Source organism: Dreissena polymorpha, chromosome 5 (assembly GCF_020536995.1).
Source record: "Dreissena polymorpha isolate Duluth1 chromosome 5, UMN_Dpol_1.0, whole genome shotgun sequence".
Lineage (NCBI taxonomy): Eukaryota > Metazoa > Mollusca > Bivalvia > Myida > Dreissenidae > Dreissena > Dreissena polymorpha.
The window spans coordinates 5,262,699-5,283,608 of record NC_068359.1 but is presented as its reverse complement, the minus strand read 5'-3'; the positions used below and the strand labels follow the sequence as shown (position 1 = coordinate 5,283,608).

The 20,910-nt window shown below is 37.6% G+C and overlaps 1 protein-coding gene across 1 annotated transcript; it reads right to left on the bottom strand.

Annotated features, from left to right (window-relative positions):
* Window positions 1–3,258: 3,258 nt before the first annotated feature.
* Window positions 3,259–5,103, bottom strand: LOC127881177 (uncharacterized). Its single transcript, XM_052428876.1, has 2 exons — window positions 4,955–5,103; window positions 3,259–4,670 (listed from the first exon to the last, which is right to left on the bottom strand). Exons 1-2 carry the CDS (start codon window positions 4,970–4,972, stop codon window positions 4,239–4,241), a joined length of 450 nt encoding a protein of 149 aa, XP_052284836.1. The 5' UTR covers window positions 4,973–5,103; the 3' UTR covers window positions 3,259–4,238.
* Between the last annotated feature and the right edge of the window lie 15,807 nt (window positions 5,104–20,910).

Genomic DNA, 20,910 nt, shown 5'->3' with positions numbered 1-20,910 from the left:
GTTTCCTCACAAATATCATAACTAAAACGAAAAATTACGAATCTGAAACAACTTTTTTCAATTTTGTCAATTTACCAAAGCGTGAAAAGATCCCTTTTTTATTAAAACAAATGTTGTTATATGACAGATTGATATTGTTAAAGTGACTTGGCCACGCGCCCAACTACGGTGGCATAGAGGTGACATTCACTCCTCTTTTTTTTTAAAATAACACTCCTCTTTTTTCTATTTCGTGGCAACGACTTAGTAACTCGTGGTCACGAGCTAGCTATGTCCCGGCCACGAGAAAGAAAAAAGAGGAGTGCAAAACTAAATTAAAGAGGAGTGCAATTAAAAAAAGCGGAGCAGTAAATAAAGGAAGGGTGCATTAAACAAAAGAGAAGAGAATTTCGAGATTACGACTTAACTCGTGGCCACGAGTTAGTCAGCCAATCAAATACTATCTTGTTCCCTCAAATTAATCAGCCAATGAAAACGTCCTAAAGGCAAGGCTCTGACATAACATACCAATCGTGATACATCGGCTATCTCGGATTCCTCCGTAAGATAGGCAATCGTGATACATCGGCTATCTCGGATTCCTCCGTAAGATAGGCCTCCAATCGGGACACCTCGGACAATTGATAGGCCTCGTGGCTAACGGTCGCCATATTGCCTTGTATTACTACTTTACTACCCAAAAGGTTGTCAGTCTATTGTTATGAGGCTGTATACGATGCGCGTTGAACTAGCGCCAAACTTTTTACCGAAACTTTGATATAAATAGCACTATTAACGTTCATTTGTGTTGCATTTTGACCTATTATCCAAGTGATTTAATTTTCCATTATTATTTAATCACCCTATCATCCAATTTTTAAGATGAAATTACGGTGTTTACAAAACCAACCAAACCGAAAGTGAAACTGGATGCATTACGTTTCGCGATGTAAACATTTAATATTTGTTCAGTTTGAGGAAGCGAATCAATAATAGACGTTGGAATATGTATGCAATACAGACTATCATTGCCGATTGTAGTACTGGCTAAAAAATACCTTTTATGACAGGTCATGTATAGAACGTTAATCAAATACAGTTCGTTGCCCTGTTCCGACGTTTCACCGGTTCCGATGGAATCCGAATGTACTTCCGGTTAATATCGGCTGCCACAAATCGAACGTTGTTTCGTTTCACTCGCACACGTTCCATTGTTTAACAAGCAGTACATGATCGATGAAATCTTTATCCTAGGTAACAAAATACCAACATACTTTATGGCAGGTTAACTTGTTTTTACTTGGTTGCGAATCAGGAAAATGGCGTTTTGAAAAATGAGTTTCATGTCAAATTTGTGTTGAGCATGGCAGGGAAAATTTGATAGTGCAGAAGTTATTGCACAGGTACAGACAACATATGTTAAAAATATGATGTAAATCAATATACGTTCTCTGAAGGAAATTATAACAAAAATAGATGGATAACTTTTGACCAGTTCCGATGGATTTGACGTTAAATTGAGTGGTGAGGCTCCTTAGGGGCAATTAGCAAATTCCTGCAAGTTTACAGTTTTTGATCAATTTGTTTTGTTGTATTATCAGTTGCTCAGACTCCAGTTATATTTCAGTAACCTATGTTCGTCTGTCTGTCTGTCCATATTTTGATATGAAAACGTTTTTTTGAAATATTGCCAACACATGGCAGTATACATGTACATGTAGATGTAGTCTCCTATGGCCCAAACAATAAATATTAACCCTTTGCATGCTGGGAAATTTGTTGTCTGCTAAAATGTCGTCTGCTGAATTTCTAAAATTAGCATTTTCTTCGATTTTTTCAAAGAATATCAGAATAGCAAACAGTTTGGATCCTGTTGAGACGCCACGTTCTGTGGCGTCTCATCTGGATCCAAACTGTTTGCAAAGGCCTTCAAAATTCGGTTCCCGCACTGAAAGGGTTAACTGTAAGCAGGCATTGACATCTGATATCACCATGCCTTTTCAATCATTTTCTGTTTCTCTTTTATTAAATTTATTCTTTTTTTTCAACAGGGACATGGGAAAAGTTAGGCTTTCTAGCAGTGGGTCAGACTGCAGGACTCCATGCAAATGTAAATGCAGTTCCCGGAAACAAGCTCTACATTTGAGCCCAGCACAGAAAGAAGCTACAAAAATAACTTTGAAATATAAAAGGGGTTACAGAAAATCACCTGGTAAATTGATTAGAGTGAAAGAGGCCTTAGCAGATGTAGGAATAGGTATTCCTATTACAAGAGCTGCTAGGAACCATGATTTTTCAGAAAGCTTCTTGAGGCGTAGACTGAGTGGTGAAGTATCTTTAGACAGTAGGAATGGGCCTCAGCCAATATTCAGTAAAAAAGAGGAAGAAGAGCTGGCAATGTGGTTATCGGAGATGTCCAAAAGAGGAATGGGCCTTGGTGTTGGTGAATTTTTGGACTTTGTCCAAGGTATCTTAAAATAAGACAAGCGTAAAAACAAGTTCAAAAATGATAGACCTAGTTACACATGGTACTACAACTTTATGGCCAGAAATTCTCATTTAGTTGAGATACGCAAAGAATCATCTTTAGAAAATTCACGTGCTAAGGTAACCAGTGAAGAACTTGATAGATGGTTTGCCAATTATTACAAGTTTGTTTCAGAACTTCATCTTTTGGACAAGCCCAACAGAGTTTACAACGCAGACGAGTTGGGTTTCTCTATGGGAAGTAAAGCGGCGTCTGTAATCGGGCCTACCAAATCAAATCGCCCCATTGGTGCAAAAAGGTACCAAGTGACATTTTCATAGTTTTGAGAAAAACGCGTTTAAAGATTTGAAAGTGAATATCTAATTTACTACATACGACTCAGGACTGCAATTGTGCATATGGCAAGATATAACTACAACCTTCATCCTTGCAAAAATTGAACATGTTACATTTATCAATAAGCGATAATTGATCAATTATGTCATATGGTTCCTTTTTGCATAATTCAATATTAAGGTAAACAAAATGCAAAAAGGTACCATATGCACACTTGGCTCCTTTTTGCATGAACTATTTATGTAGATTGTATTATAAAAAGGCACAATAAGGTACCATATGACATATGGTACCTTTTTGCACCACACAAAACTGGAAAGTGAATATGATGATTACACTTTATTAACAACAGTGAAGTATAAACATCTATTAAGATGTGACACATCTCTAAAGTTAAACAATTAAAGTATTGTTGAGATTAAAAATCAATAGTATTTTTGAAAGTTAATCTTGCAAATTTCAGTTTTTGACATAAATGTACAGCACCCGTAATATCCACAATGTCAACATTCTTCACTCGATATCAGTATCTTCCTCATCTGACTCCATAGGAACAAAATCCTTTTCCTTACTGCTCGTCGGTAAGGACTCGTAATAAGAATGAAACTCCTCAGGAATGATTTCTTTTGAGCATAAATTAACAAGGTCAGTTTTCTATTGAATTGATATTGGCAGTTTTGTGTCGTAACAACGCTTTTAATCTGACTCACAAGTTGGCCAAGTGTTATGAACACCTTTCTGTTTTCTTGTTGTTTTCTGTACTTGAATTTCCTGAAATTGGTTGACGTCAAAGCTGTAGTTCACAAATACTGATCTTTGATTGTCCCTTCGCACTTGTATCCACTTTACCTTAAGCCAGTTTATTCTTTGTCCAGTGACTGATGTTTTTAGATTTGTACAATGAATCTTTACAAAGTCTTTGAAGTCCATTACATGATTGTATTTCATTGGTATAGTTACATATGGCTGTGATTTTCTTGCCAGAGAAATTAAAGTACACCATTGGGATGGAACATACACTGGCGTTACTTTTTTGGCACGGTCAATGGTTGAATGGACTGAATCGCATTCCATTTGGGACTGGCCTGAAAGTAGAAATTTGTGGCTAATGACTTTCAGGTTTGGTACTTGCGATATGGTATACAACAGTGACGCAGTTACGTACTGATTCCGATTTTGACCTCCACATGTATCAGAAAAATATATTATTTCATTGACATTGCTTCTATGGCAGACAGATAATGTGTTCTTTAATAAGCATGTGGCGATTTCACATGCTCCCCTGGGCAGCTCATTACAAGCAAGAAGTGTGTCAAGTCGTCCTGTATGGGCTTTTCTGATCATAGCCTGGATTGTGCAATTATGTTGGCTGATTTTCTGTGCTCTATTAACCGCTACACTGGCTACCTTTCGTCTGTTTTGCAACAATATTATTTTATCTCTCAATTTCTTGGCAAGTACACTTTTGACTTATTCTCCTTTTATTATTTTTCTTTCGAATTTTCAATTTCTTGGTTTTCTTTTTCCATGCAGTTTCTCTTTGCTTGTTCATTAGCACACGTCTCTTTTCTTTTGTCTTCACCTTCTTAACATTGAATTCTGAATCAGTTGAATTGATCTCATCTTTGTTAGGATCATAATTTTCATCATCAGCACTATCATCATGATCTGATTCACTATCACTTTGGATAAGTTTCCTTTTAACTGGTTGCTTCTTTTTTCTGCCAAGAGCAGCTAATGGAATATCTTCCGAATCTGTAGTGTCGGAATCATTGTCTTTTGTTTGCGTTGCTATCACAGGTCCTAAAAGTTCCTCTTGTGTAAATGTATGATAAACTTCTTCATCGGACCAAACCTCGTCTTCTATCTGTTAAGCAAATACCAACATAAAGTGAATCTATTGATTATACTGTTTAAATAAAATTAAAACTTATTTCTGTAAAAACTGTGAAATTACAAGCTACTTTTTGAAACGTTAGTACATTTAAAGTATGTTCTTCTTGTGACTGCTCCCAGAAATAAATTACTACCATATAGGAAAGAAATCAACTCTTTCAAAAAGGATGAAAGTATTATATTGAGTATTATGTTTTCATTGTTTCCATTACTAACTGGTATATGAATTTAATTTGGCAATAAAAATATACTTACAGATTTATTATTTTCCATCTCCTTCTATGAATAACGTGTACAAAGTCATATGTATAAAATCTCAGTATTTGTCTGCTCTCTTCACTTTAATAATCACCAAATGAAGGTGCAAACACTTCACCCTCATAATTATCATCTGCTAATTACAAGACAACTTAGGGTAACAGGATATTTGATAGTGTTATCAGTGTCTGGAAAGTGTATTCATTGCTGAGGCAAAAGGTACAACATAAACCAATTGATTGTTACCTGGGTCTGGATAGTGTATTCATAATTTAGCTAAAAGGTACCAACTAAACATATTGATATAATAAAAAAAATGTGGACACATTCATTTCATGTCTGCAAAAAGGTACCATGTGTCATATGGTTCCTTTTTGCACTGATATTTATTTAAATTTTCCACACACCCTTGGTGCAACAAGTAACCATGTGTCATATGGTACCTTTTTGCACTGATATTTATTTAAATTTTCCACACACCATTGGTGCAACAAGGTACCATGTGTCATATGGTACCTTTTTGCACAAACAAATGTTGCAATTTTCACTTGGTACCTTTTTACATAATCCTATATCTTTGGAACCTTACAAGATACAGCTTAGATATTTTTACAGAATGTAGATTATACAAAATCCTAATGAAATATACTAAAATGTCATTTTTGACCAAAATGTCATATGGTACCTTTTTGCACCAATGGGGCGAAATTATCCAGGTAGAATGCCTCATTTAAGTGGTAATAGCAAGCAACTTTTGACAGCTATGTTTTGCGGTAACGCTGATGGTGATATATTTCCACCATTTTTGATTTATCCTGGTCCTAAACCAACAGCCTACGACCCGTTGATTGGTAGCAGAAGCGGTACTGATATAGAGTATACTGATAAAGGGTGGATGAACGCAATAACATTTTTGAAATTTCTGAAACACTTTGATAAATATGCATGTAAAGAAAGACCTGTAATATTACTAATTGACAGTGTAAGCAGCCATATTGATGTAGACATTTTTGCCTTTGCAAAGGAAAAGGGAGTTGAACTGTATCGATTAATCCCGAATGCAACACACTTTCTACAGCCTTTAGACAATGGTGTCTTTGGACCTTTAAAGAAGGCATGGTATGGTATTGTGCGCAGTTTCACAAGAGACAATCCTGGGAAAACCATTGGAAAAGAAAACTTTGCAGCAAAACTGCAAGAGGCATATTTGCAGTTTTACAAACCATTGACAATCATAAACAGTTTTAAGGCAACTGGCATATTTCCAGTTTGTCTGTCCAAAGTTCCTGATGATCGACTAAGGCCATCAGTTACTTTTGTATCTTCTGATAAAGTTGCTGTAGATACAAACAACAATTCAGTGGCCAGCTCAATGTCTGTAAATACTAGTACTTATGTCAGCCCAGTGTCTGTTAGTACTATGGTCAGTCCAGTTTATATTAGTACTGATGTCAGTCCAGTGTCTGTTAGTACTATGGTCAGTACAGTGTCTGTTAGTACTGTGGTCAGTCCAGTGTCTGTTAGTACTATGGTCAGTCCAGTGTCTGTTAGTACTGTGGTCAGTCCAGTGTCTGTTAGTACTCATGTCAGCCCAGAGTCTGTTAGTACTCATGTCCGCCCAATTTTTGTTAGTACTAGTACTGAAGTTGGGGCAGAGGTTTTAACTAGTACTAGTCTTGAGGTCAGGGCAGAGGTTTTAAATGCACTGACTTCACATCAGTCCCCATTATCTATTCTTGCATTTGTTGCAGCTTTGTCAGACAGTAATCAGATGGAATCAGTAATAACATCACAATCAAATGTTTGTGATGTTAATACTGATTGCGCAAGTAGTTCAGGTGTTGATGACATTGTGTCACCATCTGTTAGGGAGGCCCTTGTGTTCCCTTCTTGTAGTTATAGTAAGAAAAGGAAAACAAGTTCTGATATTTTGCCAGACTGCTTATCTTCATTAGAAAGCATTAGAACATCAGCTTTGAGAAAGCTTGAGTCTGTAAGACTATTTGCAAGAAAAGAGCAGGCAGCTAAGAAAAGTTTCTTAAAGAAAGAGCAAAGGCTGAGACCAAAGAAAATAAGTGTAAATCTAAACAAAGTCTTGAAGTAAAGCCTTTGCCTCCTTAAGGCAAACCGCATACTGCTAGTTCTAAAGGTAAAGCGACTGTTTCATGTAGGGCTAAAGCTAAAAAAGTATTAATATTTGATGCTTCATGTAACACAAAATCAGATCATTGCTCTGTTTGTAAGAAAATTTCAGAGGATCCAGATGGTTGGGTTCAATGTGATATATGCGACAGTTGGATCCATGTTTCTTGTATTCCCGAAGACCATGACTATGATAAGGCTGCTTTAACCTCTGAAGGGGTAGAATTCTTTTGTCATTTTTGTGTCAATTAAATAAAATATGCACTGTTGTAACTTTGCCGGAATAGTTTACTGTGACATTGTACAATATACACTATCATTTTTGTGTCAAATAAAATATCCACTGTTGTAACTTTGCTGGAATAGTTTACTGTGACATTGTACAATATACACTATCATTTTTGTGTCAATTAAATAAATTATGCACTGTTGTAACTTTGCTGGAATAGTTTACTGTGACATTGTACAATATACACTAAGTCTTGTATGCTTAAGATATTGTTTATGTGTATCCATATTTGTGTCAAATTTTCAGCTGAAATGCTTGTATCATAAATGGACCTACTTTATATTATGTAGCTACATGTAATAATTGTAATAACGATAAAAAACAAACATAAAGTCATAGTAATGGTTCATATGTTTTATTATTAACAGACAATGCACATAATTATATGTACAAAAGTATTTTTGTTTTGCGTCATTTTCTTACATCTTTTGTATCTTCATTGCCTCCTTCTCGGGCATACTATCTATGGCATCAGAGATGATATTAAAGTCATTTTCTGCACAGGCTATGATGTAGTCGCATGGAATGACCACACCCCCACCTGTTGCTTCTGGGGCTGGCCAGGGTGCAAAGCTAGGGCAGGGCTCTCCAGTGGCTAAAGCGGTGATTTTACCCTCCAATGCTATTATCGTTCTGAATGCACCAGCTAGTCCTCTTGGCACATGGCCTATGGGCAATCCTGCAATGTCACACAATCTTAAGAAACGACTTTGGTCTGTAACATTCTGTCTCATTTCTGGAGGAAAGTCCTCAATAGGTGGAATCCACACTAATGCTGCATTTTCATCATGTAGATTTGTATATTCCAAGTCCACATTTAACTCGGTATGCATTGGAGGCCTTATTTTAAATTGGTGATAGCCTTTTATAACGCTGTCTTTAATTTTGTACCTAAACATGGTACCAGTTCCCAATAGTTGTCCAAATATTATTTCTGCAGTATATGAAGACGTTTTGGATTCCCCTAATGTACCCCTTTTAGTGATTTTCACGGGTTAGTAAAAATAACAGTGAACCGTCGGAACTGAAAAGAGGCACCGGAACAGGGCAACATAGTGCGATGTAAGCATTTATAAATCTGAGAAAAAATACTTTGAGCTTCAGGTAAATCTTTTGTGATAATTAAGTCAAGTAATAAGTTGACCTATCCCAGCATTAACATTCTTTATCTTCGAATGTTTTGATACAATTTGGCCTGTCGATGTCACAATCCCGTCGGAACAGGGCAACGAACTGTAGTGACCATAAATCACTACAAATGTCTGCGTTGTTCATTAATATAATTAATGCACGTTTCTGATCTAATTGCCTGTATCTAGTTGTAATTAACATGATATTGATAAAATTAAAACGTTTTTTTCATAAATTAACATAACGTGTTTTATTTTTATCATTTACGGAATATATAATTGTATCATTATCATCATTAAATATTCTAAAAATGATCTAAATTATCATGATTACTTTAAAGTAGAATTTTTAAATTTTACTCATTGTTTTTAATGAATTTGCACATTTGCTTGATTCAAAATAAAATGTATTAATAAGGGTTTCAGTTGTTAGTTTTAACCCATTTTTAGTTCGATTAAATTTAAAGTACTTACTACGTACATGTATGTGAAATGCTCTTGAGTTCGTTTCCTTGGCCTAGAACCAGTACTTGGGTGTCTCTTGGAGATTTCTTAAGAATGCTCCCACACTGGGGATCAAACCAGTGACCTCCAGATCATTAGGTGGACACCACATCCATTACACATCAGCGACCTTTAATTAGTAAATTACTTTAGTATTGCAGCATTATATAATGTAATGTTGCTAAATATTTTTGGAAAATGATTAATGTGCAGTACTAAATAAATCTAAATGCATACAATTTTAATTGTGTATATTGTGTGATTATTAGTTACAAATTCCCTTTTTACAGGTATACTGGATTATGAAAGACTGATAAACATAAAATCGACAACTCATCTCCCCAACGATACTTTGTGTGGCTCATTCTCGGAACAAACCCATAGTCAGTGAGAAAACTACAGTGTAAAAACCCCACTTGATTGTGACAATTATGGCTGACCAAGCAAATGTTATCATTTAAAATAAAGAAAACTTCCAGTTCAATATACATTTTATACCAATTATGACATTGGCCAACACAGAAAATAATTATAAGGTTGATTTTCTCAAAATTGACTGTTACAATTGGATACTGTTTTAAGCTTCACTCTACTTTGTCTGAAAATAAAAGTCCTAAATGATGTAATAGAAACATACATATTTAATTTTTAGTTTTACAAGGATATATATATATATACATATATTATAATATCTTTTTATCGATGGTCAATCAATTTAAGTTTAACTAATATATACATACACATTTTATACATGTGTATGCTTTGATTTTTTTCTATTGAAGCCAAATTTATATCCTATTAGATAGATAGATAATATCACAGCAGTATTCCTAGTTTGTCTGCAAGTACTGCAGAAATCATGGATTATTATTTTACTGAGTCAGCCTTAATCTTTATATTATAATTGTTAAAACAGATTAAGATGTGCATTATACAATTGAGGATGCATCAAGATTAAAAAATGGTACATGTATAAATTAATAAAGAATCAATAACAATCAGAAACTGTGCATTTTTTTCAGTATTGTGTGAAAGGATTTGAAGTAATTATGTGTTTTTGAAATATGATTTATGTGAATTTGAATAAATATATAAAATTTAGTGATTTTCTCAGACAAAACTGTTAATTACATACTAAAGTATTCAGAATGTATTATTGTAATATTCATTCGAATTTTTTAGTACAAAAAGCACTTTTCCCTGGCATTTGTATTTATAGTAATTGCATATTTTATAATTCTGACAGCATTTATAAACTGTGTTCATGCAAGCATGAAACCGGTTTCATTTTTTGAGTATTTAAACAAGAGGGCCATGATGGCCCTGTATCGCTCCACTGCTGAAAAAGGCTGAAACAAATTTCTCTGCATGTGCAAATACTTAAATATATAGGCCCTATTTAAGCACATGTACACTTTTGTGACCTTCTGGGCTGGGTAAAATTTAACCCCAGGGGCATAATTTGAGCAAATTTTGTTGAGGACTACTATATCTCACTACATACAAAATGTGGTAGCCCTAGGTCCTAGAGTTAAGGACAAGAATATTTTTAAAGTTTTCACAAAATAAGCAAGATATAAGCATATATAATGTTCAATTTTGTGACATGCGGGTCAGGATCAAATTTGACCCAAAGGGCATAATTTGAACAAACTTGGTAGAGGACTATAAGATGTTACTGCATACCAAATTGATAGCCATAGTCCAAATGGTTTTCGACAAGAAGATTTTTAAAGATTTCACAAAATAGGCGCTTTAAAAGCGTTTATTCAATTGTGTGACCCCCGGGGCAGGGTCAAAGTTGACTCCAGAGGCATTATTTGAACAAATTTGGTAGAGGTTTATTAGATGTCACTACATACCAAATTTGGTAGCCCTAGGCCCAATGGTTATGGACAACAAGATTTTTAAAGTTTTCACAAAATAGGCCCCATATAAGTGTATGTTCAGTTTTGTGACCCCGGGCAGGGTCAAATTTGACCCAAGGGGCATAATTTGAACAAACTTGGTAGAGAACTATAACATGTCACTACATACCAAATTTGGTAGCCCTATGCCTTATGGTTAAGGACAAGAAGAGTTTTAAAATTTTCACAAAATAGGCACTATATAAGCATATAATTGATTTTGTGGCCCCCGGGGCAGGGTCAAATTTGACCCCTGGGGCATAATTTGAACAAACTAAGTAGAGGACTATACAATGTCACTACATATCAAATTGTGTAGCCCTAGGCCTAATGGTTATGGACAAGATTTTTTTTTAAGTTATCACAAAATAGGCATTATATAAGCATATGTTCAATTTTGTGACCCCCGGGGCAGGGTCAAATTTGACCCAAGGGATTAAATTTGAACAAATTTGGTAGAGGACTATTAGATGTCACTATATACCAAATTTGATAGCCCTAGGCCGGATTGTTATGGACAAGAATTTTTTTGAAGTTTTCACAAAATAGGCCTTATATAAGCATATGTTCAATTTTGTGACCCTCGGGGCAGGGTCAAACTTGACCCCAGGGGCATAATTTGAACAAACTTGGTAGAGGACTATAAGATGCCACTACATACCAAATTTGGTAGCCCTAGGCCCAATGGTTATGGACGAGAAGATTTGTAAAGTTTTCACAAAATATACCCTATATAAGCATATGTTCAATTTTGTGACCCCCGGGGCAGGTTCAAATTTGACCCCAAGGGTATAATTTGAACAAATTTGGTAGAGGACTATTAGATGTCTCTACATACCAAATTTGAAAGCCCTAGGCCCAATGGTTATGGCCTTATTTAAGCAAATTTTCAATTTTGTGACCCCCAGGGCAGAGTCAAATTTGACCCCAGGGGCATAATTTGAACAAATTTGAAAGAGGTTCACCCCAGGAACATTCCTAAGAAATTTCATCAGAATTGGACCAGTAGTTTAGGAGAAGATGTTTAAAGGAAAAGTTTATGCATGGATGCACGATGGACACAGGACCTTTGGCCAGTGGATCTAAAAATCAAATTAAACATTTAGTTTTGATGTAAAATCAGTTTTTATATGCAAGTGTCTATTTCACTTATAAATTAAAACAGCATATTATTCATTATTGAAAAGATTATTCCAAGCTTGATGTCATATTTCAACTTTGCATAGTGTAGTTAATTGAACATTGTATTGAACTGTATGGGCAGCTATATTTTTTAATTTATGTATGTTGTATTATACAAAATGCATTATTTCTACCACAAGACGACCATATATTAAAGGCCTACTGCTACTAAATAGGCACTGGTATGAATTTGACACTGTTTTTGATGCTCATACAAAACTTTAATTATTACTACACTTTAGTATATTAAATATTTTCAAGTTTTTGTTCAACATTTTTTGCAAAAGAAAAGAGTGTCTTAATGCATTTGAAAATATACTTAAAACAAACTAAAAATGCATTTTAACATACCTTTTTCCTGGTAAAGTGTATTTGGGATGATAAAAAATACACTTGAAGAGTATTTATGCTGGAAAAATGCAGAAAAAAATACATTTGTTTCTGTTAGAAGTGTGTCTTGTCTGCATTTTTAAGTGTATTAAATGCACATCAAATGCAGATAAATACAATGCCAATACTGTTACATGTATTGTAATGGACATAAAATGCACTTGTTCTTGTAATTAAATGCTTTAGTGAATTGAAATAACCTTTTATAACGTTTTAACAATTAATAATACCTTTTTATATAAATTTTCTTTTGAAATGTGACACTTAAATGATTTTTGCACCACTAGTAAGAGGTATAATTTGTGCTCATAATGCTTTATCATTACACTATATAATATCATTTGTTGTATGACAATTGCCCGTAAAATTCATGTGAAAGCTCAAGAGATCAATAGCAGCGTGCTATACCCTGCTCCTTTTTACATGACTTGATGGTATTTAGTCCCCAATTCTACATGGCTAAGGGAAAATTAATGTGCAGATTTGACAAATAAGTCTTAACTGGGATCCAATAGGCAGACTTTCATATTACTTGTATTTAATTTAAATCATGATCTGAATTGCTCTTTGGCAAATCTTTGTTGGTCACAGTATTCAACTGAATTTTGTTCACTTTGTAGTGATTATATTTTCTATATTTATCAGACAACATCTTTCTTCAAAAGTTTAACATGATTGCTTGGTTAATTTAGAAACAAGATCAATGCATCATAACATAAAATGAAAATATGTGTAATAGTAAAAATGGCAGCAAAAAAGCAATAGATTATCTGCCTTAAATCTGAGACGATATGTTGATGTATTGGAATTTCTCATAAATAATGTGTTCCATAGTTGTATAATTGTATAGTCGCATGCATGAGTGGTGTCAATGTCACAATACCAATTAAAGCCTATAATTTACTAAAACAATTTGAAGTTTGATGTGTGTTTTTTTCAAGATCTGTTATGTATAATTATATATACATGTATATATATATTGTTGAAAAGTTAACATGCAATAAGTTTACTGTAATTAAGTGACAAATAGTTTTACTGATTTGGTTGGATGCATATATGCAGATATATCATGGTTTGTGCAGAGGACAGTAGCAAAAACAAGAGCTGTCTCCGTAGGATGACATATGCCCCCGATAAACGCTTTAATAAAAGTTATGAGCATTTTTCAAAACCTAAATGTGTGTCAAATGGTCTGTTGATGCGTCTTGTGTGTAGTGTTGGGCCCTGCGTGCTTGTCACCTTCGCTTTCAGCCTATACCGCTGGCTAGCCCTGTGCGAAAATGAAGCTGAAGTGCGTAAGTCTTCACTGCCAGTACATAGCCTCTCTACAGACAAGTCCTATGTAGTGCCTCCTAGTGGCGACACACGTCAACTGAGTACCTCGCGGCCTCAGGCTGAACTACAGGGACTCGGAGGTGGTCTGCCCCCAGACATGCGGCATGCCAGGCCCACCGGCGTATGGAAATGCCCTGATGCCCATGAACAGACCCCCAGCCAAAGGGTAAAATGGCCCCTGTGTTCCCAGGGATATAAGGTTCCCCGCCTACAGGGTTAAGTAGGAAACCACTGCCTTGTGGTTTGTCGTTGGATCGGCAAAGGCTAAGGGTGAGGTAACCCCGACAGAAAACCTAGGGAGTTGAAATCGGAGACGTTAGGCCATTGGCACTCCCTTAACAAACCATGACGTCATGTACATCGCTATGTCTACACAATCAACCGGTGTTACTCGATGTGGTGCTGAGTCTCTGAGATCCCACCAGGGAGATTCAGTGCCGGGCTCTGAGCCTCGACAGAGTCCACCCACAGCTACTGGGGGTCCCTCCTTCATTCCACAACAAGCCAAGAGAAGAGGAGGAAAGAAAGCTGGCTACAATAAGCCTAGGAGGAGAAAAGACCAACATCATCCTTTCAAGGTGATGCATTGGAACGCAGAAGGAGTCTTTAACAAAAAGACAGAGCTAGAACATATCCTTCATGAACAGGACATAAATGTCTGCTGCATTCAGGAAACTCATCTGCAGCCAGCGAAATCCTTCAAGGTCAGAGGATACCAGAGTTTCCGATGTGACAGAGAAGGCAGAAAGAAAGGAGGCATCCTGACATTAGTTCGGAACAACATCAATGTAGTCCAGACTAAAACGCATATGGATGACTCTGAATTCCAGGTTCTGAGTCTCAGGAAGAACGATTTCAATCTGAAGCTTGTGAATCTCTACTCTCCAAATGACAAAGCTCTTTCCCTAGACAGTATCCCAACAGAAGAATCTAACTTCATTGTTGTTGGCGACTTCAACAGTCATTCACAAAGCTGGGGATATGACCACATGGACCGACGCGGAGAGGAAGTGGAGAACTGGCAAGATGAAAACAAGCTTAATCTTATCAACCAGCCTGAAGATCTGGCAACTTTCTACTCTAGGAGATGGCACACAACGTCGACCCCTGACTTAGCTTTCTGCACTGCAGATATCCAAGGGCATATCAAGAGAGAAGTCTGTGAACAACTAGGAGGAAGCGACCATCGTCCAGTTCACCTCATCATAAACCATTCTACCTCTTCATCCTCAAACATCCCCAGATGGAACTACAAGAAGGCCGACTGGACCTTATACAAACGTCTGAGTGATGACCTCTGCAGAGATATCAGAGTGGATGGTAGAGATATAAACAAAGTTGTGAAAGACTTCAATGCATGCATACTAAACGCAGCACAGAAGGCGATACCACGTGGGGCCAGAAAAGACTACAAGCCATACTGGAGTAGGGAGTTGGAAGACCTCCAGACTAAGTTGACAGAAGCCAGGGTGGAAGCAGAAAGCAACCCCTCACAAGAAAGCAACCTCTCACTACAGCGAGCCAAGGTCAAATTCCTGCGGCACAAACTTGAAGCCCAGAGAAAGAGCTGGAGAAACAAAACAGCATCACTCAACCTGGAGCGAGATGGCCGTAAGCTGTGGAGGTTAACGAAACAGCTGAATGACGATGAAGTCCAAGCGAGAGGCTCAGTAACTCTGGAAGAGAATGGAGAGCTGCTGACAGGCAAACAAGCGGCAAATGTCTTTGCCAGCAACTACAAAGATGTCAGTGACATTCCTGTCAGTAGAGAGAGACAGAGAGAAGTAAGAAGAGAACAAAGGGACAGGAAAACAGATGATGTGACATCAGACCGCATGAGCCAAAGCCTGACCCTGCACGAACTACAGACAGCAGTCAGGCAGCTGAAATTAAAGAAGTCTCCAGGACCAGACAATGTGACCAATGAAATGATCACCCATCTAGGCAGTTCAGCAATGCACAAACTCCTAGACATCTTCAACCACAGCTGGACACAAGGCCAACTTCCCCAAGTCTGGAAAGAGGCCATTATGATACCTATCCACAAGAAAGGCAAGGATCCGAAGCAGGCTGGAAGCTACCGTCCAATAAGCCTCACTAGCTGTGTTGGGAAGACGATGGAGAGAATTGTAAATGCACGCCTTAAATGGTATCTGGAGACGAACGACTTACTTGCAAAACAACAAGCTGGATTCAGGCAATTCCGCTCCACCGAGGACCAGACTACCTACCTGGCACAAGAAATTGAAGATGCTTTCCAGGAACAGAAGGTTGTCCTGACAGCATGGATAGACCTTCAAAGGGCCTTCGATAAAGTCTGGACTGACGGACTCCAAGTCAAACTGATGAGGAATGGAGTTGGAGGAAACATGCTGAAGTGGATTAAGTCCTATCTATTCAATAGAAGGGCAAGAGTAAGCTTGAACCAAAGAAGCAGTAAGAAGTTCCTTCTACGGCACGGTGTCCCACAAGGAGGAGTCCTGTCCCCGACGCTCTTCTTACTCTTCATCAACGATCTTGTGTCTGAATTGCCAAGGGGAGTGAAGGCGGCACTTTATGCTGATGATCTTGTGTTATGGTGCAAAGAAGAGCATGCCACCACAGCCACATACAGAATGCAAGAAGCAATAGACAAACTTACCGCATGGGCTGAAGACTGGTGTGTAATGATCAACAAAGAGAAATCATCCACCACACTATTCACATTGTCATCAAAACAGAAAGCAGGGACGGTGAGAATGGGAGACACTCCTATGACTGAAGCAGACGAGACCACGTACCTGGGAGTCACCTTTGACAAGAGGCAAACGTGGAAGCCACACCTCATGAAAGCAGAAGGAAAGGCCCGAAGAAAACTTGCAATGATGCGAAAGCTTGCGGGAACTACATGGGGGGCAAATGAGCACATACTCAAGACAGTCTATCAAGGCACAGTGAGACCCCAACTAGAGTATAGTTCCCCCACATGGTCTTCCACAGCCAAATCCAATCGCCAGGCTCTGGATAAAATCCAGAACCAAGCTCTGCGCATCATGACAGGAGCAACCAAGTCCACACCAATTGCCTTCATGGAAAAGATAACAGGAATACAACCACTTCAAGAAAGAAGAGATGTCAAAATCCTGCTTCAGACAGAGAAGTATAAATGTCTAACGGATCACCCCATGTCAGCCAGAGTTAAAGGGTACACCAAAAATCGGATCAAGCGTAGCAGCTTTGTACACGAAGCTAAGAAGCTGGACAAGGCCTATGCAACGGATCTGACCATCCCCACCACTCCGCTTGGTCAAAAAGACATCATAGATCCATTACAAAATGACCTGTCAAATGTTGCAGTAAGATCCAGTGTTCCTCACCTACAGCCAGGTAAACAAGAGGATGAGCATATCAGAAAGAGCCTCACACTTGCCATGATCGATGACGAATACCCAAGAGAGGCATGGACTCATGTCTACACAGACGGTTCTGCCACTAGAGCAGTCATAAATGGAGGTGCTGGCATCGTCATTCTGTACCCATCCGGAAAACGAGAAACACATCATGCAGCAACCGGAACACACTGTAGCAACTACAGAGCAGAGACTTTAGCCCTCATGAAGGCAGTGTCAATGATTGAAGACTCGACCGAAGATGTCAACTCGATAGTCTTCTTTACAGATGCCATGTCTGTATTAGAAGCCCTGACCAACAACAAGGTTCCTCAGCTTGCAAATGCCTTACAAAGAATCAGCACCAACCTAAACGTGACCCTCCAGTGGATCCCAGCACACTGTGGAGTGGCCGGAAATGAAGATGCTGACCAACTGGCAAAACAAGGTGCTCAGTTAGATCAGCCACCTGTGCAAGTAAGCTACAAGGAGAAAGTTACCATCATTAAATCACTTACCCGGCCAAGACAAGAGGCAGATGCATATCATCTCCTAAGCAGGGCAGAGCAAGTGATAATGGTCAGACTCCGATCAGGGCACAACCGACTCAATGCACACATGCATAAAAAATACAGACTGGCCCCGTCACCGACCTGTCCGTGTGGCACAGAAGACCAAACAGCTGAACACATCCTCCAAAGATGTAAACGTCACGACCAGGAGCGAGCTACAAAGTGGCCCCAGGACACAACCCTCCATCAGAAACTTTATGGAGACGTGGATGACCTGAGACGGACCACATCATTTATTGAAGAAACTGGTGTGATCGTGTAGAGCGAACGCCAAGAAGAAGAGAAGAAGAAGACAAAACCTAAATGCCGACCCTTAGTTCAAGGTCAAAGGGGTCAAAATTTGTGTGTGTATGGGAAGGCCTTGTCCATATACACATGCATACCAAATATGAATGTTACATCTGAAGCGACATAGAAGTTATAAGCATTTTTTAGAAACCTAAATGCAAAGTGTGACGGATAGACAGACGGACAGTGCGATCACTATATGCCCTCCTTTGGGGGCATAAAAATGTGTTTCACATTGTTTTGGTAAATTAGTAATGTAGTTAAAAGAACAGAATCATCAATTATAAAGTTATTGATTATAAAGTGTTGCTGGCATATTTGATGCATTCATTTAGCTATAAGAAGGTCCCTGTTTTATCCCCACTGGCACCGAGTGAGGGTTCTCAAAATCTTTAAACAATATGAATAACTACATATAGGGTCAAGAGCATTGTTGATATGGGGGCTAAACACCTGAAATCAAAGCGACCCAGGTTAAAGGCCGAGGCCAAATAAATAAACCAGAGGCCGCATGAGCCTGCTATACTCTGAACAAGTATTGTTTCTTCTCAGAAAACTGGCTTAAGTGTCTTACTAAGCTTTAGACTTTGAGTTTCAGTGCAATCAATTTAAAATAAATTGTTCAAATTAAATAATAATTTGTAGAAATAAACATTCTGCACAAATTCAATTATTTACTTTACCTGTGTGCATGAATCATTTCAGTCTTGATGGTTAGTGAACTATGTCAAAAGCACCATAGCTATGAAACACTTGTATTTTGAATAGTGCAATGTTCTACAGAAATGATGCTGATGATAATTCTACACGATGATGAATTATTAGATATATTTCTAAATTCCATTTCCACCAACGAATCGGTTATTCCACTACCAGTTCACATGCTTCATACACAGTTGAAAATAACACTATTTCACTCAAAAACCGTGACACATGTACTCAATTTTTCGCAATTAAACCAGGGACCTATACAGTGTTTGTATAGGTCCCTGATTAAACTTGTCTCCTACTGTTATTGTTGTTGTTGTACTTTTTAAAGTAGTTCTTAAGATGGCGACCATTAACCCAGAGATTGATTTATGAAATAAATCGTCTGCTGATCCAGAGTGATAACATACTACTATTAGTACTACTATTACTACTACTACTACTGCTGCTGTTGTAACTGTAGTATTTAACGAAATAGAATCGCACACTCACAGTTTCATATCATTATAAACATGGGATGCACTTTTGAATGTTGTTGGTTAAAAGTGCATGAACACTTCGCAGGACACTTTAAAGTGTGTCAACGGACACGATACCTACGTTAATGGCTATTCCAGTAAACCCTCTCGCCGTTGTTGCGGGGGGGGGGGGGGGAACATAAACTATAATGTTTGATAATGTAGCACATGATTATTATCCCATTTATGCCTAGCGTCTTGAAAAGAGGCATTGGCAAACAGCGTAAACCCAGATGAGACGCCGCATGATGTAAGAAATATTCTAAATATAGAAATAATATACTAGACATCCCTGATTTTTGAAATAAATAAGGATGGGAGAGTCCACTAGGCATAAATGGGTTAAAGCAGATCATTTGTCTTAGGTTTGTTCTCATCTACCGGTATCTCGTATTGTCAATTTACAAACCTGAGACAATCGCGTCAGTACTGCGCGTTCAAACAGTCTCGCAACTGCGGATACAAACTTAATTGGGAATCGAAGTAATATTGTTTTCTATTTATAAATTCATCGGTCTTCATAATAAACTTTGGAAAACTATTTAGCGCTCTCATTTCACTCACATTACGGATTCTTTCAAATGTGTCAGATTTCAGGTCAAACAGCTATTATTCGAACGATTCAGTTAAAAATTGTAAGTCGTGGTTAATATCTTTGTATATTGTTAAGATGTCGGACTACACAAGAATTGCAAGAACAAACTACGTAATTTCTAAACCAGTTAATACCTTCACGGACTAAAGACGACTCCTGGCTCAACTACAAGCAAAAAACTTTTGAGCTATTCATTAGATTCGTGATTAATGTGGAACGGAAGTATAAAGACAGAATAATGGGCACTTCTTTTGCTGATGCCGTCAAAAACAGCATTGCAACATACATTAATATATCTAAATCAGGCTTACAAATTAAGTGTACCAGTTTTCAAACAAGTACTCCGACTAACGGCAAAACGGAAGTGTTCAGCCGCAATTATTCGCAGTTATATTGGTCAATTTTCACACGACGATTATAAAGAAGGTCCGAATCCTGATTTGTTAGTCATTCATTGCATGTACCTTCAAATGAGGAACTTTTTAAAGTGCTAATTTTTCTCGCCTTTAAAATACTGATAAGCAACTTGTAGACGGTCAAAGTTAGCAATATGCTCATGTTTCAAGAAACCACGGAGTGTATATTGTAATCTAGAATCCGTGAAGAAACAATTTAATGGTTAGATACAAAACAAGGCATACACGATGTACAGTATCAAATACGGCCTTATAATATGTCGAAAATATCCGACAATTCTTTTGTGCAAATGAAGATTGGCCAGTTGGAAAATGACAATAGTCTGAGGAAAAGGCCTAAGTACAAATAAAGAAACCCAAAAATCCCTCGCCTTCGTGAGGTGTTATTTATTACAAGTTGCGCACTTATTCTGTACGGGAAAGTAAATCGCGTTGAATTATCGACTGAAGATAAGTTCGCACTTCAAATTACAAAGGACCGGATGAAAACATATAAGATAAAGCGGATATATCGGCCCACGTAAGTGGATAAAAATCTTCAAAACCGAGAGTTAATGGTCACCACAATCTTAGACCACTGGTCGCAAATTCCTATCTAGAAATGAGCGA